The sequence below is a fragment of the Meleagris gallopavo genome, chromosome 3 (assembly GCF_000146605.3).
Source record: "Meleagris gallopavo isolate NT-WF06-2002-E0010 breed Aviagen turkey brand Nicholas breeding stock chromosome 3, Turkey_5.1, whole genome shotgun sequence".
Taxonomy (NCBI): Eukaryota; Metazoa; Chordata; class Aves; order Galliformes; family Phasianidae; genus Meleagris; species Meleagris gallopavo.
The window spans coordinates 25234930-25256743 of record NC_015013.2 but is presented as its reverse complement, the minus strand read 5'-3'; the positions used below and the strand labels follow the sequence as shown (position 1 = coordinate 25256743).

The 21814-nt window shown below is 37.3% G+C and overlaps 1 protein-coding gene across 2 annotated transcripts in view; it reads right to left on the bottom strand.

The window, feature by feature from the left end:
• SEMA5A (semaphorin 5A) overlaps positions 1–21814 on the bottom strand; it is a 238393-nt gene that overhangs the window by 78846 nt on the left and 137733 nt on the right. For both annotated transcript variants that reach the window (XM_010708516.3, XM_010708517.3), the window contains exons 11-12: positions 15847–16054; positions 4012–4129 (exon numbers count right to left, since the gene is read on the bottom strand). In XM_010708516.3, the coding sequence (XP_010706818.1) occupies positions 4012–4129; positions 15847–16054 (326 nt within the window). The remainder of the gene's footprint in view (positions 1–4011; positions 4130–15846; positions 16055–21814) is intronic.

The following is a 21814-nucleotide window of genomic DNA, read 5'->3' as shown; positions in this document are numbered from 1 at the left end:
AAAAAAAGGGTTGTCTTCTTTTTGGCCTCTGGAAGTTTAAAGCTTCAGTGTCATGATGTAGCAGTTGGAGCTGATGTTTTCTTCAGGTTCCAGGAAGCGTAGAAGGATCACCCAAAATTCAGTGCATATCACTTTTCCTGCTGAGAGCTGCATCTCAAACCTTTTCTTCAATAGGGGAATTCACATGTCCCCACTCCATTGATTGCTCTTCTGGCTTGTAGTGGTGACAGCACATCTTGTCACCAGTAATGATGTGATCGAGGATACTGTCACCTTCAGCCTTGTATGGATTCAGTAGGTCTTGACAAGCTCCCATATGGTGTTCTTTCTTTGCCTGTGTGAGCATTTTTGGGACTCACTTGGCACAAACTTTGTGACACTCCAACATTGCCATCATCATTTCCAACATACTGAGACTGACATTATGCACTGTACAGAGTTCTCTGCTTGCAATCTGCTGATTTGTGTGGATGAGCTGATTGAGATACTCTTCATTTCATGGTATAACAACTGTGCATGGCCATCCAGAACATGGCTTGTCTTTCACTTCCCTGTTTCTACTGCTGAAACACATTATCCACCACGTCACTGTGCTCACATCCACTGTTTGGTCTCCAGAAACATTCACCAAGGGTTGTTCAATATCAGCTTTTTCCACATGGAGGAATTCATTGACAAAATTTTGCTTCAGATGCACTTCCATGTTAGATGGCATTTTGTCAGACTGCCCATCTGCTGCTATCTGTCACATGGCAACAAAATGTAATGGAATATTGGCAAGGAGGTTAAACTTCTACTGCCATACCACCAGCAGCTACCTCTGATGTCATAAGCCAGAAAAATAAAAAAAAAAGGTGTTACTTTCAGAGCAGCCCTCAGGGAAGCAAAACATGGATCATGGACCTTCTTAACCCTTACTAGAATCCATGCAAGGCCACTGCTCATTAACCTTTCACAATCTTACATGGTGAAAGTCATAACCAAACAGACAATTATGGCTATATTTTCCTGTCATGGATATGTTCTGCTTTCCCTCCCTATCATTCTCTATTTGTCACCCTTTCCTTTCTACAACTACCATTACATCACTTCTTCCGTTCTAATTCCCTCCATATATTCATCTTGGTCTAGAGCCGCCACTCTGTACCCATCTTGTCTCCCCGTTTTGTGCCTCTGCATCCTGAGGAAAGGTTACATCTTTAGTGACTTCACCTTTAAATCTCTGGTTTGAAGCAATATTGTGTGCAATTTGGTGACTGTGGAGTACTTCTTGAAGCTGCTAATGCAGTCAAGAATGTTCCCATACATGTACTGTTTTTCCACATGCACTGTTTGCCAGAGCTGTGAAAATGAAGCCATTTGACGTTGTGTATATGAATAAAATAAAACAAAAGAAAATCAAAATTATTATTTCTTTTTACTTTGACTGTAAAAGCTCTCTGATGATGTCAGCCTATTTTTAGTGATGGATCACAAGAGTTACCATTGGAAAATACCATTGGAAAATATTTTGGCAAAACAATTAACAAGATCCTTTTACTAGAGAAATTAGATGAATATTGGATGAGCTATTAGATGAATAATAGCAATATCTGACCAATTGGAAAAAGCTCAAAGCTGATATGTGTGCCATAGCATTAATTACTATCTATATGCACTCACAATTGGTGTACTCATGCCAAAAATACCCTCTTGAGTGTTATAAATCAAAGCCAGACAACTAAAATAACTATACTTCTCACAAATGATCTTCAAATCCAGAGACACAATACCACAGATGCTCAGCTACTTCTCTTAAACCTCTCCCTGCTCTATGAAATGCCAATAAATATTAATTACAGCTTGACTTGTATATCCTGTGAATAAAGCACATAAAAATTCTCTGAAAATAAGTATTTGAAAGCAATGAACAAAACTGTAATAAGTTTAGTTTGCCAGAATATAGTATTATTTCAAAGGAAGTTTCTATGCAGTTCTCAAACTTGCTCAATACAGAGTTATTTGCAGTTCAAGAATTTAAGACAGTAATGTGGTCAAACAATTATGAATTTCAATGATCAGCTCTAAAAATTTCCTTTTCATATGCAATCTCAATCTGGTCATCTCCAAAATTCCTTTTGGTAAATCTTTTAATCTCTGATACGCAGAGTAAATCTCAGAGCTGTGGATAGATATCTGAGCAATTCTTTGGTGCTCCCCTGCTTTGACTAGACTAGTCAGATACTATGCAAGTGTAATATAACAGATATTAAATAAATGTTTTTCTGGTTGAATGGGACAGAATTGTATTCTTTTTTTTTAACTACTCATCCCACCCCTTCTACCTCACATTATATATCCCTTGAAGAATATAAGGGCCAATGCCAGAATTCAAAGACTAAACAATTAGCAGATTTCTCCTGCATAGGCCAACCAACTAGCCCATTCCAGTAATCTTTCCTAATACAGCAACACTACCATACTACCAACTAACCCTCCGCATAACCACATTTACTCTGAAGGATTACTACAGGGAGAGAGGAGATATTCCATGTACCTTGATCTGAATACACTCTGTATCACATCTAGTTACTTGCCAAACAAGGAGGCAAAGACTGGATTCATGACTAAATTCAAAGCTTCTGTAAAACAATGGCTATATGTAAATTACCAAGTGGAACGCGCATAAACTGAAAATCTGGAAAATAAAACAGCTGGTATTGAAGACATACACCATCCACATTTTATGGGGCCTACTTTGAACTGACTCTAGCTGGATCAAAAGGATCAAACTGGATAAAATGGTCAGTAGTAGCTGGAGCTCATTTCTGCCTTAATTTCATTTAAAAATAATGTAATGCACAGCTTTACAATGTGAGTTGAAGAATGGTTCCTAATGTGAACTGAAAAGCCAATGCAGATGAATTCAACATGATTATTTTTTTTATTAGGCCACCTAGAGCATAGATTCAAGCAAAATGCTTGAAAAATTACTCTTTAATGTCAAACACAGGCAATTAGAAAACGAGTTAGCTCTCAAGGATCTCAAAATCAGTGACTTCTTTCTACAAGATTGCTACAATAAATAAATAAATAAATAAATAAAGTAGAGATCACAAGTGGAAGCTGGAAGAACTTTACAGAGCAGTGTAGATGTTACAGTGAGTTTTTAAGGCACAAAGAGAATAGAACTTGGGTGCCATATAAGCACAAACTCAGATACATAAGCTCCAGTGGCAAGTGGGGGCAAGTTCAGGAAGCCCTTATTACTGATGAAAGCTGGATTGAGTTCTAAAGACTCCCTCTTTGCAGAAGGCAAAGAAAATGTAAAGAGCACAGTAATACAAGGAAGATCTATCTTAACATCAATATTTAAACAACACTAAAACCATATTAAAAAAGAGAGATCTAAAAGTACTTTGTTGGTATTTATTTTATATTAAATTCAATCAACATATTTTTAAGAGAAGTGTTAAACCATTATAAATATTAACACAAAGTTTATAATAATTATAACTCCTGCCATTTATGTGCATAAGACTTAACATTCCCAGCCCACCTCTCCAATTCACTGATACTGAAGCAAGTTATATGGCCTTTATAGCAATTATCACAATAATGCTAAAAGACTGTAACACTAGCAGTTAAATATTATAGAAGTAGAAAAGAAGAAAGATCCTGAAAATGTCTATCACTAAACTTAGTGATTAAAAAACCTTGCAGAATTAATGACTACCTCTAACCTTAGTGAACATACGCTTTCAAAATGGGAATGCAGACATCACAGGGGAAAAAAATGACTGTCCTCTGAAAAAAAAAAAAAAAACTATGAATAATTTGATCTTATTGGTGTAAATAGTTTGATAAGAACTTGAAAAGAAACTAAATATCTTTTTCAAGTCTAATTGGAAGACTTGTGGAAAATGCTATTAAATAGTGTTGTAAGCTTGAGAAATCTTATGGCAGCTCACTTTCATGAGATTCACATGGAATCAAAAGTCTTGAGAGATAAAAGAATGTATTTGAACTTACTGGACACACAGTAATGCTTTGCTCCCACTGACTCATGCTCAGACTTTCTTCCAGAGTTGTGCATTTCTTCATCACCATGTCCCAGCCACAGTAAGGATCCTGGGATCCAATGCATGCGCTGTCAATGAAAACCAGTAAGAAAACATGAGCATTCATCCTCTTCTATATTTGCCAAGGATCCCTGAATGACTACATTGCATCTCTTCATATGCTATTGACCCAAAACCATGAAACTGATCCCTATTATGACATGGAACAGATAAAATGATTAAATGGAGAAAAAATAATTTAAAGGCCTATACAAAGCTAGTATTTCTTTCAAGTTGAAACTGAATTTCTGACAGCAGGCACAGTATCTAGACAAGAAATATTATGTTGTACTTAATTGCTAGAGTTACAGCAATTCATAAAAATCACGTTGTTTGCTCCAAGTAAGGAAGATTTCAGAAGTTACAGTTCATAAGCTTTCCTATCAGTTTTAGAATTACAGTTATCATCACTGAGAGAAATCAAATGACAATGCCTGTTCCTTGAAAACAAATATGAAAATTATCTGTTATATATATATATATGTAACTCCCTGTTATATATATAAACTGTGCAGATGACAGAACACTGGCATAAATTTCCTAGAGAGGCTGTGGTGTCTTTTCCTTGGAGATCTCCAAAAGCTGCCTGGACATGGACCTGGGCCCCCTGCTCTGAGTATCCCTGTTGGAGAATGGGTTGGAACAGTTGGACGCAGAATTCCCTCCCAGCTTCAGCAGTTCTGAGGTTCTGCCTTCCCAGATTCTATGCTTTCTTCCAATAAAATACTGATAAAACACTGATTTATTAATATCCTCACATGCTATTCTATAATGGCATCATAGAGAATTCTTACTGCTTATAAATCTTACTGAATTAGTTCCTACAGTACATGTGTCAATATGGATAGTACTATGTGGCTAGATGGTTCCCATCTGCAGAATGGGCCTAGAGTAAGAGACATAATAGGAGAAACTCCCTAGGTGCCTCAGGCTGCACGTTTCCAGTCAGCTATCTGGAAAGAGAGGGGAACAACTGATGCAAATTACAAAGAGTTTTAAGTGCCTTGACCATTCAATACTGCCAAGACAAGATGTTCAACTTATCTCCTGTATTGTAATGAGCATTTCTGATGAAGTATGTTTCCTGAAAGAAGAATGCAAAACAAAGATTAAGGCTGGGATAACTCACAGTTAGGAACATTAGCTATGCTATTTCTCAAAGTAGAATTGCTCACTTTTCCAACTTCACTCTTCCTTTATGTAAAGTGTAATATTCCTAAATGCATTTATTTATTTATTAAGTTAAACATTTAAAAAGCTAGTATTCTTTCACATAGAACTACACTTACTCTTCCTGGTAGTAAAAAGAAGGATTGAGATCCACAGATCACAACAGAATCCTCCTCCTGCCTGAAGTCATGGTGCCAATAACACCATTAGTTAATAGGGAGCGCCCACTAGAAAGGAGTAAGACACTCTTGCTCAACATCTGTCTTAAACAGTACATGCACACTGACAGTTCACAGTACTTCAGGTTCTTAAATGAAATGCTTTTTGGAAGGAATGGTGGAGATGGCCCCAGCCACAGGGCTTTCTGTTTAGCATTGCTGGCTTCCTGCAGCCTCTGAGCAACTTATATCGCCCTGGTGTTCCTCTCCCAGTCCCTGCTCCCATAGCACCCAGAAGATCCTTCTCCCACTCTGCTCTTAGTTCTCATTCCTCTTTTGCTTTTGTTTCCACATTCCCCTCCACTTATGCAAATCAAATTGCCTTGCATGTTTAATTACAGGCCACCTTGAAGCTATCAGTAAGGCACTAAAAGCATATTTTGACCCTCTTCTTATAACTTCTCAGCATTAGCACAGATCTTAGTTTGATGGAAGAACTAAAGGGCTTGGTTTTCTATGTTCGAACCTCTGGTGCAAAACACATTTAAACACTGAGTACACAAAAAATGGCAGTTTCAATAAGTGAACAGGTTTGGAAGGCACTGCAGCAAAATAAAATGAGCTAAATCTTTTCATTATTTACTTGAGAAGTTCCAATGAACATATGAAAACTACAGTTTTAAAAAGTTTGTAACCTAACTGAACACCTGCAGATGACACGAAGCTAAGTGTGAAGAACTTTCACCAAAACAGAGAGATATTAACAGTCTTCAACTAATTTTCCCTGATGCTACAATACATGAAACAGCTGGAAACAGCTAAAAATAGAAATATTTTTATTCTATTTCTTTTAGATTACTTGCTTAGATCACAAATACTTCCAAAAAGTAGATGCATCTTCTTGCATTTAAATGAAGAGAGATAATATGCAGCTAAAATTTTGTCCGTCTTTGCTCACTTTTTAAAAATTATTTTATTTCCTTAGGGGAATAATAGAGTGTTTGAAAAACAGCAGCTTATTATGTTGATCTGTTGTGCCATTTAGAACAAATAGATACCAAAGTAAGTTTGCAGACAGAAAGCAATGAGGATAGGATAAAGCTTTTAAGTATGAAAATATCAGACTTTCTGTCTGAAATGTGAAATTTGAGGCAGCCATTGTTCACTCACAATTATGTATATTTATTGTGTTCAATTAATCACAATTTTATACCGTTTTTATCCCTTTTGTGATGAATTTCTTTCCCAAGAGACAGCAGCAAGAGGAACTACTAAGCATACACTTGAAATTATAAAAGAAATTTTACGAAACGGTTGTCAAATTAATTTAAGTACAGAAAGTTGAAAATTAGACTCCATTATACATCTCTACCACCTTTTCCTCCAAAAGTTCTGTCTAAATTAAAACCACTTTAGATGTTACTTTTGGAACATTACATACATTAAACAAATTAAATTAGTTCTTTCTGATGATGGGACCACTTCATATAGTGACCAAGTAACTGGCAGAACTGGATGGCCAGACAAGATTGATACCTATCTTATTTGGATATCTATCTATCTTGTCTCTGGGAGTCTATCTGCATCTTATTTTACTAGAGATAAAAACAAACCTTTTCTTGTTACTCCCCATAAGCATAAACCCACATCTTTAAGACATCAAATGATTTGCCCTTGGTCTGCTACAACAGGCACTTCTGTGCAGACATGAAATTCAGGATTAAAAGCAGATTGGTTCATTTTAAAACTCTGGATGCAATTTACCCTATGGAAATGTTCAATGGCTTTTGGCTGATTAATTCTAATTTCCCTCTGTGTCATCATTTCATCATAATTATAGACTGGCTTAGGTTGGAGGGGAACTGTAACCCCTGTGCCACAGGCAGGGCTGCCACTCACCAGATCAAGCTGCCCAGGGTCCAATCCACCCATGCTTTGAATGTCTCCAGGAATGAGGCATCCACAGCCTCTCTTGCAACTTGTTCCAGCATCCCACCACCCTCTGAGTAAAAAATTTCTTCCTAACATCTAACCATTTTCCATTGCATCATAGTTTCCAAGTCCTCTTGCTTATTTCCCATGCTGCGTGTATTAATACAGAAGCACTTCAATTGGGCTTTGGGCTGCATCACCTTCTTGTGGGAGGCTTCTCAAAAATTTCTGGTAAAAACCTGAGATTTTCCCCCACTGCTTCCTAAAGAGACAGAATTCCTGACTCTTCTATGTCACTCTGCAGTACATCCCCTTCCCCCATCTCACCCTGTCTCACATTCCAAAGGCATTGTGCTATCCATTGCATGAATTAATATATGAAGATACTAGACTTCTATACACATGCATGCAACAGCATTTTCATTATTGCTGGTTATAGAGAGATATATAAATATATATACAAAATAAAGAGTGATCTAAAGATAGATGACTGGCGCAGAAATAAACGATAGGCGCACAATTTAATATGTCCTAAGAGAACAAACTAAGATATGTATCAAATATTCAGAACCCCGTATTTAAACTTTTCCTGTATTATTAAGAAAAATAAAATCCTTTAATCAATTTAGCCACTCTGCATAAACTGCTGTTGCTTCCTCTCACTTAAATTTATGAACAATCAAAATAAATCTAAGAGCATACACTGAAAATACTTCTTTTGAATTTAAATTTTGAGGTTTACTTTATACTAGAATATAATTGAATTATGAAGATAACAGATGCAGATTTAGGATAGCTTGGATCCTTAACGGTACTAACAAGACTGCAGGTATCTTTGCATTTCAAGAGCATCATCATCTCTAATTTCAGAAGTACTTGTAAATACAACCACTCAGGGGCAGATTGACTTCAAAGCCACTCAGTTTGAGGCCCTCCTATCCTGGAATCCTGCCCACCATTCACATCATTGTATCAAAAATAATGGACTCCAAACTTCAAGGTTAATTTCCTGTAAAACTTCAAATAAATGAAAATGTCTCATAAAAAGGTTATAGAGTATTAAAGCTGCAAACAATTCTCATGAGGAAACAACTGGTATACAACAGAGATTGCTGTAAGCTGAAATACACAATGAGCTGGCCTGACTACCTAGCAGTCCAGTATGGGTATATTTACAGAATCACAGAATTGCAAGGATTGGAAAGGAACTCAAAAGATCATCGAGGTTTCCTACAATAGGTCGCACAGGTAAGCACCCAGACAGTTCTTGAATACTGTTCCAGTTCTCCTTACTGTAAAGACATTCTTATGCAGGTTTGAATGGAACTTCCTGTTTCAAACTTTTAGGTCATTGCTCTTTGTCCTATCACTACACACCACAGAGAAGAGCCTGGCCTCATACATTTGCCTCTCAGTTTCCTTTAGATGTTTATAAACATGCATCATATCACCCCTCAGTCTTTTCCCCAGGCTAAGGTCTCTCAGCCTTTGCTCATATGGGAGGTTCTCCAAGCCCTTAATCATTTTTGCATCCCTTGATTGGTCTCCTTTGGGAGATCCATGTCTTTTTTGAACTGGGGAGCCCAAAAGTGGACACAGTTTTCCAAATGTGGTCTCACCAGGGCAGAGTAAAGGGGGAGGATCACCTCCCTCGACCTGCTGGCCATGACTTTTTTAATGCATCCCACGATAGAGTTGGCCTTCTTGGCCACAAGGGCACTCTGCTGGCTCATGGCCAATCTGTTGTCCACCAAAACAGCTAGGTCTTTCTCTGCAGAGCTCTTCTTCTGCAGGTAAGCCCCTAACTTGCACTAATGCATGCATTAATTTCTCCCCAGTTGTAGGACTCCATGCTTGCTCTTGTTAAACCTCATCAGGTTCCTCCCTGCCCAACTCTCGTGTCTGTCCAGGTCTTGTTGAATAGTAGCACAACCTTCTGATGTGTCAGTCTCTCCTCCCATCTTTGTATCATCAGCAAACTTGCTAAGGGACTCTATCCTTCATCTAGGCTGTTGATGAAAATGCTGAACAAGACCAGATCTAGCACCAACCCCTGGAGAACATTGCTAGTTACAGGCCTCAATGTTAAAACCATTTTAAAATAAAAAAACTTTCCAGACTTGCTCTTTTTTAAAAATGAAAAAAAAAAAACCACACACCCAGACAAACAGTCTATTTAACTTCAGTTCTCAGAGAATGCACTTACCAAGTATCAAATGATTAGTGAAATGGTCTCATGAAATATGAGTTACTTTAAGCATGTCAGGTGATTTTCAAGAAAAATATAACAGTAACAGTACTGAACTGAAGACTCCTCACACTTTTGAAGCAAAGAAAAAGCATGAATTACATCAAGACATACAAAAACCACATGCCTGCTTTAAATTTTTATTTCTAATATTACTGCTTTAAAATAATATCCTTCTAATAAAATCTGAATTGCAAATGCTTAGTTTTATCCGTATGGTTTTTTTTACAGTTTCACAGGCTAAAAGGAAAAGACATGTTCCTTTTCCCTCATCTGGCTGCTACTATTAATATATTGTGAACAGCCTGCAAATTCTACCTGTTAATCAAAATTTCTTCTTGTTGCCAAAAACGTGTACTTACAATATAACAAATACATGCATCGATCTTACACTTGAAAGTGTTGTGACAAAAATCTCAGATGCAGCAAAATGTAAATGCCCAATTTGTCTCTGATGCATTTTGTGGGCCAGACAGATAGAGACACTTTCTGCAAAACCTTTAGTTTTCAGAAAGACTAAAACATAGGTCAACCTCACATCTGCAGAGCTCAAATTGTTTCCCTCTCCAGTGGAAGACTAACATTCCATTTTGAGTGAGGAAGATTTTCAGCTGGTCCTTATCTCACTGTTCTTCAGACTCTACCAGTGTTTTTATAAGTTCACACCAACTGAAGATAATGTTGTAGTGTATTAGATACCAGAAAAAAGACTTTGAATATATAAAAAAAGTGTGCATATCATCTAGTCTCACAGAAGATTATACCTTATCCAAGTCTGAGAAATATACAAGCATTTTTATTCTCAATATTACTTTGGATTCACCAGTTCAAATTTGAATCTCAGAACTAACTAGCAGCTTGTTTCTCTGACTTAAACTGGAATAAGACTTGTATATTTTGAAATAAGAAATTTTGAAATAGCCAAAGATAACTGTTCTGAATTTAGTATTTCAAAACAGCAGTTTCAATTCCATGTGGAGGCCTCTACTCTTCTAGATGAATTAGCATCTAGTAATAGCTTGCAACACTTTATTGGTTCTATCTTGTATAATATTAGTATAAAGGAATAATTATTCTACAACATAAGGATAGTAACAGTGTCTTGTCACAATGAAAACAGGTTCTCAGTGAGTGTGAGAATACTGCTGGAGAAGAAACACTATATCCAAGACAAAACACAGGAATGTAGAAGTGTTCTAAAGACTGAATCCAATAATCTTGTCGGACTTTTAGGAACGAAATAAATCACAATCAAATTTGCACTAACTCTTATAGCTTGCCAGTTAATCCAGTACCTCTTTTAGTACTTATCTACTAGTTATGTTTTGCATATGTGCAAACTGCTTAGCTAATGGTTAACAAAGAAGGCAAAATACGTGTGACAGACTACAGTGGAGAGAGAAAAGTCAAGGTCACAGTAGAATAGCTGTGATAATATTGATTAGCATAACAATCATGTGACCCAGCAATGTTTTAAGCATCTAATGCAAAAGTGAATACTTAACAGTGCCTTTTTATACCAGAGAAGTCACTATCTGCGAAGATTTCAGAGGTTGGTATTTTTTTTATTTAAGCATAACTTTAAAGTAAGTTTAGATTTCAAGTGATAAAAGACATAAAAGTGCATGAAACCTATCTTCCATCAAGAATAACAACCTTGATTCTTGCTCAGCAAGATTTTGCAGAACATCAGGCTGATGCAACCTTTCATTGCTCCTAGTTTTAGAACTGATGCACTGAAAACTCTAGTACAAATTGTAACATTGACAGATTTGCCTCAGAGAAATTACCATTATCTGAGGTTGCTTTTGAAAGCTACAGCTGCCAATAAAAGAAAGTTGACTGGCTCTTTGTTTCAGGGTATGAAGTTTTTTCCACTTATTACGCATCTTATTCCTTACTACAGGTTCAATGGGCTTTCAAAGTAAATAGCAAACACTGCAATTTCAGTGATTTTAATAGTTATCTGTTCATGATAATCATTCTATTTAACTCATATTATAGTTAATTAGAGGTAGTTATGCCTAATTAGCAGGAATACAAAAGTCAGTTGGATTTTATGCTTGACCTACTCAGCTCAGAAGAATTACAGGGAGCTGCAAAATTCTTAGAGCAAATATTATCTCCAGCAAATAACTCTGCTGATCTTCATGACATTTTGTTAAATGTGTGAACTGCAATAGCTGAATGACAATAATGTGGTCATATATGAAGGATTTACTCCTTGTACAACTAAACTAGGATAACTACTCTGCTTATTTTTTTTCTGGAGCATAAGATCAGAGATTTTTGGAGAACTGTTCATAAAAATTCTCATGTACCAAACTATTTTTCCCAAGTTGATTCCTGGAAACAGCAGGACCATGGTGGGATTATAAAAATTATTCAGCCATCAGGAGAACTCTGAGAGAGACACTCTGCATGAGAACTGCTGACCTAAATAATTCACATGGGCAGCTCGTAAGCGACAAAAACATCATGGCACAGATGAAAGGCTGAGCAACCCAAACTACAGGTGTGGAGAAAGGCTCTGCCTGAGATATGTTTTGTTGTCATAGCTGCAGCAAAGGCTGCACAAAAGTGAACACCAGAAAAAAAATCAGATTTAGTCACCAAATGTATAACGACATTTTTCAAGGGTCATTACTAACAGTGACTGTGGCAAAAGAAACCTACTGGAAGCAGGCAGCAGAGCAGTGAACTAGTAGAATATCCTGGACCAGAGGGGACCTCTATCAGGGCAGCACCATGTAGCTGAGGAGCGTGGAAGCATCAACTAGAATATTCATTACAATTAAATGCTGGAGGAATAAATTTACATGGATATATGAATTAGCTGAATATGTACAGCATATCAGAGCAGTAACTAAGCAGACATAATAAACTACGAATAAAGCAACAACAATATGCTTTAGAAGCATGAAGATAAAACAAGGAATAACAAGATAAAAAGCAACGAAACAGACAATCACAAGGAAATTATCTCGACATTGAGATAATAGCTTGTGGAACTGATCTGCATTGTCTGAAAGACTTTGCAACAAGCCCAAACAAAAACATTAGAAAAGTTCAGACAGTAAGCACTCTACGTCAATAGACGCAAAAAGACAGCACAGATAAGCAAGCACATCTTCAGTCTTTTGGTGTTTTAAGGATTTTATTTATACACAAGCATGGTCTACATCTCAAAAATTATAAGAAGTAGGTATTAAAGACTGCACATGCCCTTGATCTGTGGAAGAAGCTCTAAGCTGTTATTGATGGATGCTCAGAATATAGCCTTGGTGCAGATACACAGCTCCATGTGTGATAAATGTGAATATAAAAAATTAAAAGTATAAAAAAAAAAAGGCATTTTTCTGGGATAAGGTTTTCTCTCTTTCCCCACTGCTATAGCGTAACAGTTGGCAACATATAACAAGGATGTGAATATTAAAACATCCACCAATGCAGTGACTATGTTTGAGATGTTTTATTAACCAGTGATATTTATGGCCCCAGATACGGTACCTTCACTCTCTCCACATGCACAAAAAACAGCAGCCTTGAAATGCTCCAGCATGACGAGCCAGGAAAAGCCTAGTAAAGTCATGAGTAAATGATAGGTGAAAGAAAGATGAAGTCTGCACTATCCAAATGATCTGAGTCCCCCATGATGGATGATAAAAAGATGTCTCACTTCATCTAGATCACAGCTTTCTCCTTTCTCACTGAACAGAACTGGAATTGCTGGTGAGCTTTTACTGGGAAGACAGCATAGATGACAATCCACTTGGTGCAATGAATATTTAATTATTCCAAGCAGAGTGATTTAACTACAAAAGAGATAATTGAAAAACCCCACAAGGAATAATTTTATCTCCTCTGAGTAAGTCATTCCAGTGGAAGACGAGGATTCGCATTCCTCAGGGCAGAGCAATAAACTTTCATTTGAGCAGGATTTGAGACATTTAACTACTGTTCTACTCAGTAAAATGAGAACAGTACCACACTTCTTTTTCTTCTTTTCTTTTTTTAAAGCTCTTAAAGCCATAGTCAATTAATCTCCACTGCTCAAACATGAAAAGGAATGCCTTGCCTACAGCTGTGAATGGGGTTTATGACTCAAGGCAGGAGTTCTTCCCAGTGAGGGCAGAAGCATATTTTTGCCCTGTAGTTGGGGTAGCCTGGAGCACCTCAGGATAGAAGCTGATAGAAGCTGATATACCAGGGATCTTGCAAGGCTTCCACGCAGGCAACTGGTACTCACAACCCTGAATTTCAGAGTTCACACCTCACTAATAATGCATCTACAGAAAACGGCTCCAGCCTTCAAACATTTCAAGAGGCACTGCAGGTTTCATGTGAATACAGAGCACAGATTTTTTGAGCTGTTTGTGTTTATCACTGCCACCATGAGTACATAGTCTCTAAGAAAACACAGGATGCCAGCCTGATCTCCCTTGCTGAAATAAACACGTATGCTTATGAAAACATATGCAATATCTTGTACAAGCCAAATAGCATAATCTTGTTATATTATATTAAAGAAGACAGAGAAACTCAAGAATGTATGATTAGATCTTTTTTTCTTCTCCAGACAGACAGACATGCATGCACACAGGCCCCCCTCTTTTCCAATACACAAGGGCTGCTCTGAAAGTATTGCCTCCTATTTTAGTATGTTGACCCACAAATCAGAAGGAACATTGGTGGTATGGCAGTAGAGGCTGAACTTTTCCACCAGTGTTACATTTTGTTGCTGGGAGCAGAGGGGCAGTTTGACAAAATAGTGCCTGACAAGGAAGTGCAGATAGTGTGGAACTGAATTCCTCCATGAAAAAAAAACATAGCACCTATTGACATTCACTGATGCTTGCTCAATGTTTATGGAGATCAAACAGTGGATGTGAGCACAGTGAGGTGGTGGGTAGTGTGTTTCAATAAGCAACAGTGGGTCACCTCTGCTGATGCAAATTTTTCACAAGTGCAGCATGCAGGCTCTTGTTCATTGCAGATAAAAACACACAGCTAATAGTGACTGCGTTGAAAAATAGTGTTTTGCAGCTGACAATTTGCTCTATCAGACACTGTTACTGTGCTCGTCATATCTGTTATAGTTTCTATGGTAATAAATAGAAGGCATTACTTTCAGACTGACCTATGCCTGAGCCCTTCGCTTAAGAAGGAAACAGAAACATATTCTGTTAAAACTGCCTAAATCAAAGGTAAAACTTGGTCCTGTTTTGGCTGCTAAACTTAGCTAAAGCTTGAGGTACAGACTTGCCTGAAATTTTTTCTTAAATTGAAAGTTTGCAATGGAACTTTCAGTATTATTTTACTAGAAAACACCCAAAATACTTTATATAGAACAGCATACACAGAAAGGGCTTGTAATGAACTGTAATAAGGAGAGCACTCCCCTGGTCTGTGTCTGCTTTTCCTTCAGTCTTATTGTCAAACCAGCTGTCTTTCAGTAGCCTGCTGCATGACATCAACTCACATGTTGTGACAGGAAATTTTTTTCCACTGTCACTGAGCCACAGCTCTACGCCCACGTCCTGTGGTTACCTCCTCACTGTGACCATTGCATATGCTCTCTTAAAGCTAGAAACTTCTCCACCTGTAGTCACTATCTTTAATGGAAGGTATAATCACTGTCTGGTATACAAATAGCATCTTCTATGATCCTGAGCACAGCAGCTAAGGAAGGCAACTGGAAGACTTTTTATCTCCTTTAATAAACAAGCTTTTCAAAGGAACATATATTAAACAAGCTGAAAGCCAAGCAAGCCATAAAACAACCAAATAAATCTGTCACAATTCTCAAATGATCATCATAGTGGTTCAGAGCCTCTCTGACATAAAACAGAACAATTGTTCTGATTTATTGGAACCACACTGGAACCACATTTACATCAAAGGAAAAACACAACTAATCAGATGAAATTAACATTCAGGAATCTGTTGCAACCCAAGAGTACTTTTAGGTAATATACAGAAAATGTTGCATGCTGAGCTTCAAATTCCTTAACTGCCATAATATTGAGTTTAAAATCAAGTGGTAATTTCCAGAAGTTAATTTCCTTGTTTGATCAAAGAGAAGAAGTCCCCAGAGACAGTTCTGATAAATGGTGCACATAAAAAGTCATGGCTCTAAGAAGTAATCAATTTGGATTCCTACATACAATCACTTCTCCTTCCCATTTTCTTGCAACCCACAAGCATTTTTCTCTGATCAAATCAAGATAGTTGTTACCTGAATGTTTTGTAAAACAGACATCTCTTCAGGGGGACTTTAATCACATGCTCCTGAAGGCCCACAAACAGGACACTCTGGCTGTGCAGGATCTGAAGACTCCTGATGGGCTCCCGCTGACTCTTTGGCAGGAGTTCAATTTCCTCAAGCAGGCAGCTGCTTGAAGTCTGGTTCATTGGGGCAAGTACTTTCTTAATAGTGCCGTAGTCTGCAGAAGAAATAGGAAAGTGAGTTACTAAAAATCATACTAGTGATTCCACTTGTTATCTTTGATGGATGAATCTTTATTCAATGCAGGATGTTTTCTGTGGAGGCTCAAAATCTGCAGTGTTTACTGTATTTCCTAATCTGCTTACAGTACAATGAAAAGAACATGAAAACAACTGTTACATTCTCTGCGTAGTGTAAGACAGTAACAAACAATTTCGTTATTGCAGGACAGACTTTCCAGCAGAAGTCCCTTGAAAAACAAGTGTTCAAAGTTTGGCTATTATACATGCACATTCACAAAACACATTCACAGCAAGAGCTTCTGATTTCTATTTACCAGATTGTAGTACACTATCATTTGAAAGCAGCTTACAAAGAAATAAACTCTTATCATTGCCCTCAGACTATTTTAAGACTGAATATTTTAAAAACTATTGTTTTTTATCATTTGCTCTTTACTCTTATTGTGATTTCTTGTCAAAGGCAGACAAGTATCACAGACCAGCATCAGATCACTGATGAGATTTCTGATTAATTCATGCAAAGTTTATAAGGTATTTAAAAATATCAAAGAACATTTGTTCTGAACACCAAGGACCATGTTCTTACATTGATAAATATTTTAGCTAGTGCCCTGACTAAAACATTATGCAATCTTCTATGTGCCAGCAATGCTAAATATTAAAGATCCATCAGAGAGCAAGTCTTATTCACTTAGGGTCTCTAAAGAACAGAATGGTTTATGTGAGTAGGTAACACCTGCAAGACAAATGTTCAGGATGCTCTGTTCTGCAGCCCGTAAATAAGGGTTTTGCCACGAGCAGCAGAAGGCAAGAGCAAAGCAGACAGATGGCGGCAGAAGGCCTCAGGATGGGCCTGGCCCTGACTTGGTGGCAACAGGACATGGCAGTGATAGCCACAGCCCCCTGTCTCCTGGCAGGACAGGCAGACAGCCCTGCTAGGAACAGGGTAGGGAAGGCAGCCTGAAGATCCCAGTGGGGCCTGGCACATGGGGAGGAACCACTAGCATGCAGACTTAAGAAAATGCAAAAGGATAGCCTAAAGCAGACTCCAAAACTAAAGAGGAGTTGGAGAAACCAAAGTGGCATTTACCAGTAAAATCTTCCATTCCTGAGGAAAACTGAAGTTAATCCTAAGAACTGCAGGAGTACTGGAAAGGGGAGCACAACACAAAACAGCAGAGGGAGTTAGGATAAAGATTATGTCTAAAATTTTAACCATATTGTTAATGAATCTTTAATAATTGGATAATATGGATGAATTTTATTAGAAAGTCAAGACTAATTACATTCACAACTAATGTTTAGTTCAGTATATAAAATGCATTGCTTCCATAGCAAGATTTGGAGTGTAAAATCATAACTTCATGTTTCAGTCATCTGATTAACTTCTCAGTTTAGAGTAAATATCATTTCATGTAAGCATTTAAACATTTCTCTCTCATACTAGCATAAACAAGCTTGTAGGGATTCACTGCATGTAAGAATTTGCTTTAAAAAACCCACAACACCACCAAAAAAATCTCCCATTAAATAACAGAACAGTTTGTGCTGGAAGGGACCTTAAATACAATCTCATTCCAACCCCCTGCCATGACCAGGACTCCATCCAACCTGGCCATGAACACCTCCAGGGTTGGGGCATCCACAGCTTCACTGGGCAGTCTGTGCCATTGCCACACCACCCTCTGAGTAGAGAGTTTTCTCCTATAATCTAAAATAAATCCCTCCTCTTCTACGAAAAAATAAAAATAAAATTCTAGTTTTGATTATCACAGAATTGTAAAATGGCTTGAGTTTGAAGGGAACTCAAGGATCATCAAGTTCCAACTCCCCTGCCTGCTAGATCAAGCACTAGATCACATTGCCCAGGGTTCCATCCAACCTGGCCTTAAACACCTCCAGCAACAGGTAATTCACAACTTCTCTGGGCAACCTGTTCCAGAACCTCACCACTCTCTCCATAAAAAAATTCCCCTGACATCTAATCTAAATCTCCCTTTTGTTTAAAACCATTCTCCCTTGTCCTATCACTATCTACTCATGTAAAAAGTTGATTTCCCTCATGTTTATAAGCTCCCTTTAAATACTGGAAAGCCGCAATGAAGTCTCTGCGCAGCCTTCTCTTTTTCATGCTGAACAAGCCCAGTTCCTTCAGCCTATCACTTTATTTTCTACACATCCTAAAGGAGAGTTATAACAAAATAATAAAACCATTGCCAAGAATCAGGTTTGCCTCACAACTGAGAGACTACCAGTTCAACCAAACAGTTTAACAAGCTTTGCTTCTGTTGATGTTTGTTGGATGAACACTCAAATATAATTAAAAGTTTCAAAATCAAAATATAATCTGAGAACTATCCATTAAAAATAAAATAAAATCAGTTACTCTGTTAGTCACCAAGTGAAATGCATAAGAGTTTTTGTAGCACAATAACTGGAAAAAATATAGTAAGAGGAAGAAAAGAAAGGAGATCTTTTTACACGTAAATGAATTGGTATCACTTCCTAGATCAGTTATTACAACTCTGTGTCGCTTGTCTAACTGGCAGTTAACAGGTTCAGCGTGACTTGTGATACATTGCACTTGGCCTGCCACCTTTTTCATGAGTTGAGACAAAAATCAACTAAGCATTCAGTATATACTTCTTATACAGTCTGATGCTCCCTCTTGCTTCAGTGCTGGGCCTGGCATTTAAGGCCAAGTCACTTGATGACAACTCTCCAAAGACAAAAGAGGGGAAAAACAAAACAAAACAACAACAAAGAAGAAGAACAACAAAAAACACCACAGGTCTGGAGGGTTCCTTCTCCCATTGACCTTGAATTTAGCAGTGCAGAACTTTGGATAAGAGAATATCATCAAAATCAAATGTTTTGTGTTTTTCTCCTCAGCAACTTTGCTTGCAAAAAGGCAACTTATTTTTAAGTTCAGAACTCTGGCTCAGAGAACATGATTACAGCAACACACTAGCCTAAAACCAAATTAGATATTCTTACTTTTGAGAACTGCAGCACCAGTGACTTCCCCACCACAGCTGTCATTGCTCTTTCCTTTTTATCTAGGCATAGTGTATCAGTTCCTGCCATTTGCTTCTGCTTTCTTTCAACAACTGCAAAATCATTCATTTACCATTTGTCTTCTAATAGGTTCAGTACTCATACAGAAGTGATGAAAGTCATAATTTTCTAGACTCCAAGAGAAGGAGCAGAGATCCCACAGATTATTTAGAAGAAACAATCCACATCAGCAGTAATCTGGGTCATATGTCTATTCAGAAAAAAAGGAATAAAATCTTATCTATCTCTGCCTCAGAAGACTTTCCTACTTCTGATCTTCTAAAATCTATCTCTTAAATTCCTCCTGCCTATGTCTCTGATTTTGCATGGACCATCTAGAATCCCCAAACAGGGTGATGATCTGTTTCTATTCTGCAGCTGTGAGTGAGACACAGATTCCCTGGATTGGCAGCTGTGTTGATCACATTATGGTTCCTAGGAAGGGAATAGCTATCAACCTCCCCAAACTATTTTAACATATAAAGACTTGCTATCACAGCTAACAAAGCCTGGTACACAAGCATTCTTATCCCAGCATAAAATCATATCTGTTACACCAGTATACATTCAAAAGCACTTTCAAAAATCAGTTACTTTGCTCCAGTGTTTTCAGTTCTGTGACAGCGTGCAATATTTTGTGTCTATCCTATACCACAGATAGCAGGTTTCCTAAAGAAGTTGCAACAGCTCCATCCTCACAAGTATTGTCTGTTCAGCCATTTTCACACCACAGTTGAAATAAGAAATGAAGACAGAAGTAGAGATAGAAATGGTTGTTGAACATAGCTTTGGGGCATGGAGATTTTCAGACCTGTCAAAATCTTTCAAGTGAATGTTTCTTTACAATCACACTAACTGACCACTTCTACCCAGAAATAACTAAGAAGAATAGTAAACACAGACCTCCCTAATGGATGAGAATTTTTGCCACACAAATTGTGAAAGTATCAATTTCATCACAGATGTCAACACTGACTCCAACTCCAATTTAAGAATCCTAATGAATGGCATCTTCAGATCCTGAAAATAAGCAAGACATGCTGGAATAAATCCAGACACCTGTCAGCCTTAGTTTAAGGATGACTGAGTATACAGAGGAGTAACGAAAGATAATTCTATTGGACACAAAGTGTAAATAACATGCTATGTTAACTTGTACTGTAATACTTCTTAAGAGATCTGCAAAATCAGCAACTGCATTTTAGAAATCTAATCACTGTAAGAGAAGATGAAGAGGAAAGAAATAGTACGTAATGCATAGGAGACTATGAAGAACTGGATGGAAAACCTGTTCTTATAGAGAACAAGTTTGGAGGCTACAGTGTCACACAATCACAGAATTTAAGGGTTGGAAGGGTCCTCTGGAGATCAACTAGTCCAACCCCCCTGATAAAGTACGTTCCCTACAGTGGGTCATACAGGAAAGTGTTCAGGTGGGCCTTGAGTATCTCCAGAGGAAACTCCACAGCCTCTCTGGGCACCCTGTCCCAGTGCTCTGTCACCCTCATAATAAAGAAGTTCTTCCACAAGGAGTGTTCTGGCTTTTGCCCATTGCCACTTATTCTGTCCCTGAACCACTGAAAAGAGCCTGACCCCAAAATTCATTTAGAACAAAATGATAGTGGAACAAAATCAAAGAAGTACGATCTCTAAAACAGTATATCAAAGTTTAAATTGTAAAAGGCATAAAGCTCAGGCAGCAATGGAGAGCACTGCAAGAGCATGCCTGAAATCATATCAGTGGTGACACCTTCAAAGGACAGTATAATGTGAACACACAAAACAAATGGCAAATGCAACAACCTAATAAACTTGTGATTTCTGGACTCTCCTGACAGAAGTAAATGCACTGAAAGAAGCTGGAGCAACTTCTTTCTGGAGAAGAATAAATACTTATATGAGCGTTATGATTATAAAAGTAAAATGTTTTACCTATCTATAACGTAAGAGAGGGCAGTCAACACAGGACAGAAAATGGAAATTAAAGCTATTTTCTATATTTATGCGACATTCATAACTGAATAAGGTACAATCAGTGCAAGAAATATACATCATTCTCATGATACATATAAAAACAGCACATAAATTACACATTTAAAAATCTGTCAACATAATAATCTTTATTGTTTGTTTGTTTTAAACTAAAGTTTAAAATCACTTGATGCGTATTTAAGAGAGTATATTTTAAGCATAGTTGAAATAAATTCAAATAACATATAACTTCAAGTAGTGTAATTTGAAATGCACTTCAGAAAATTATATTTATCAACTACTTTGATTTTGTTAATTGTAGAATGTTTTTGCATACCATTTTACTATTCAAATTATTTTTCTAGTGGGAAAATAAAAATATTCAGACAGTGGTAGGACTGTTGAAAATGAAAGAAAAAAGATCTGTGAATGTTACATTTCCTTTAAATAGTATTCACATATGTGCAAACACATGAACTGTGTTTGTATTCATTGTGTATTCATATTACTTGAACATCACAGAAACAAACAAACAAACAAAAATTATTAAGGCTGTCTTCAAGGCAGAGGTCTTTAAGAAGAAAAAGCTAAGATAACAAATAAAAAATTAATGTAAGTAATGCATAATAGTACAGAACCAAAGAAAGCACAAGGTGATTGATAAATATCCTGCTTCTGCAAAAAAAAAAAATATAATAATTAAAAAA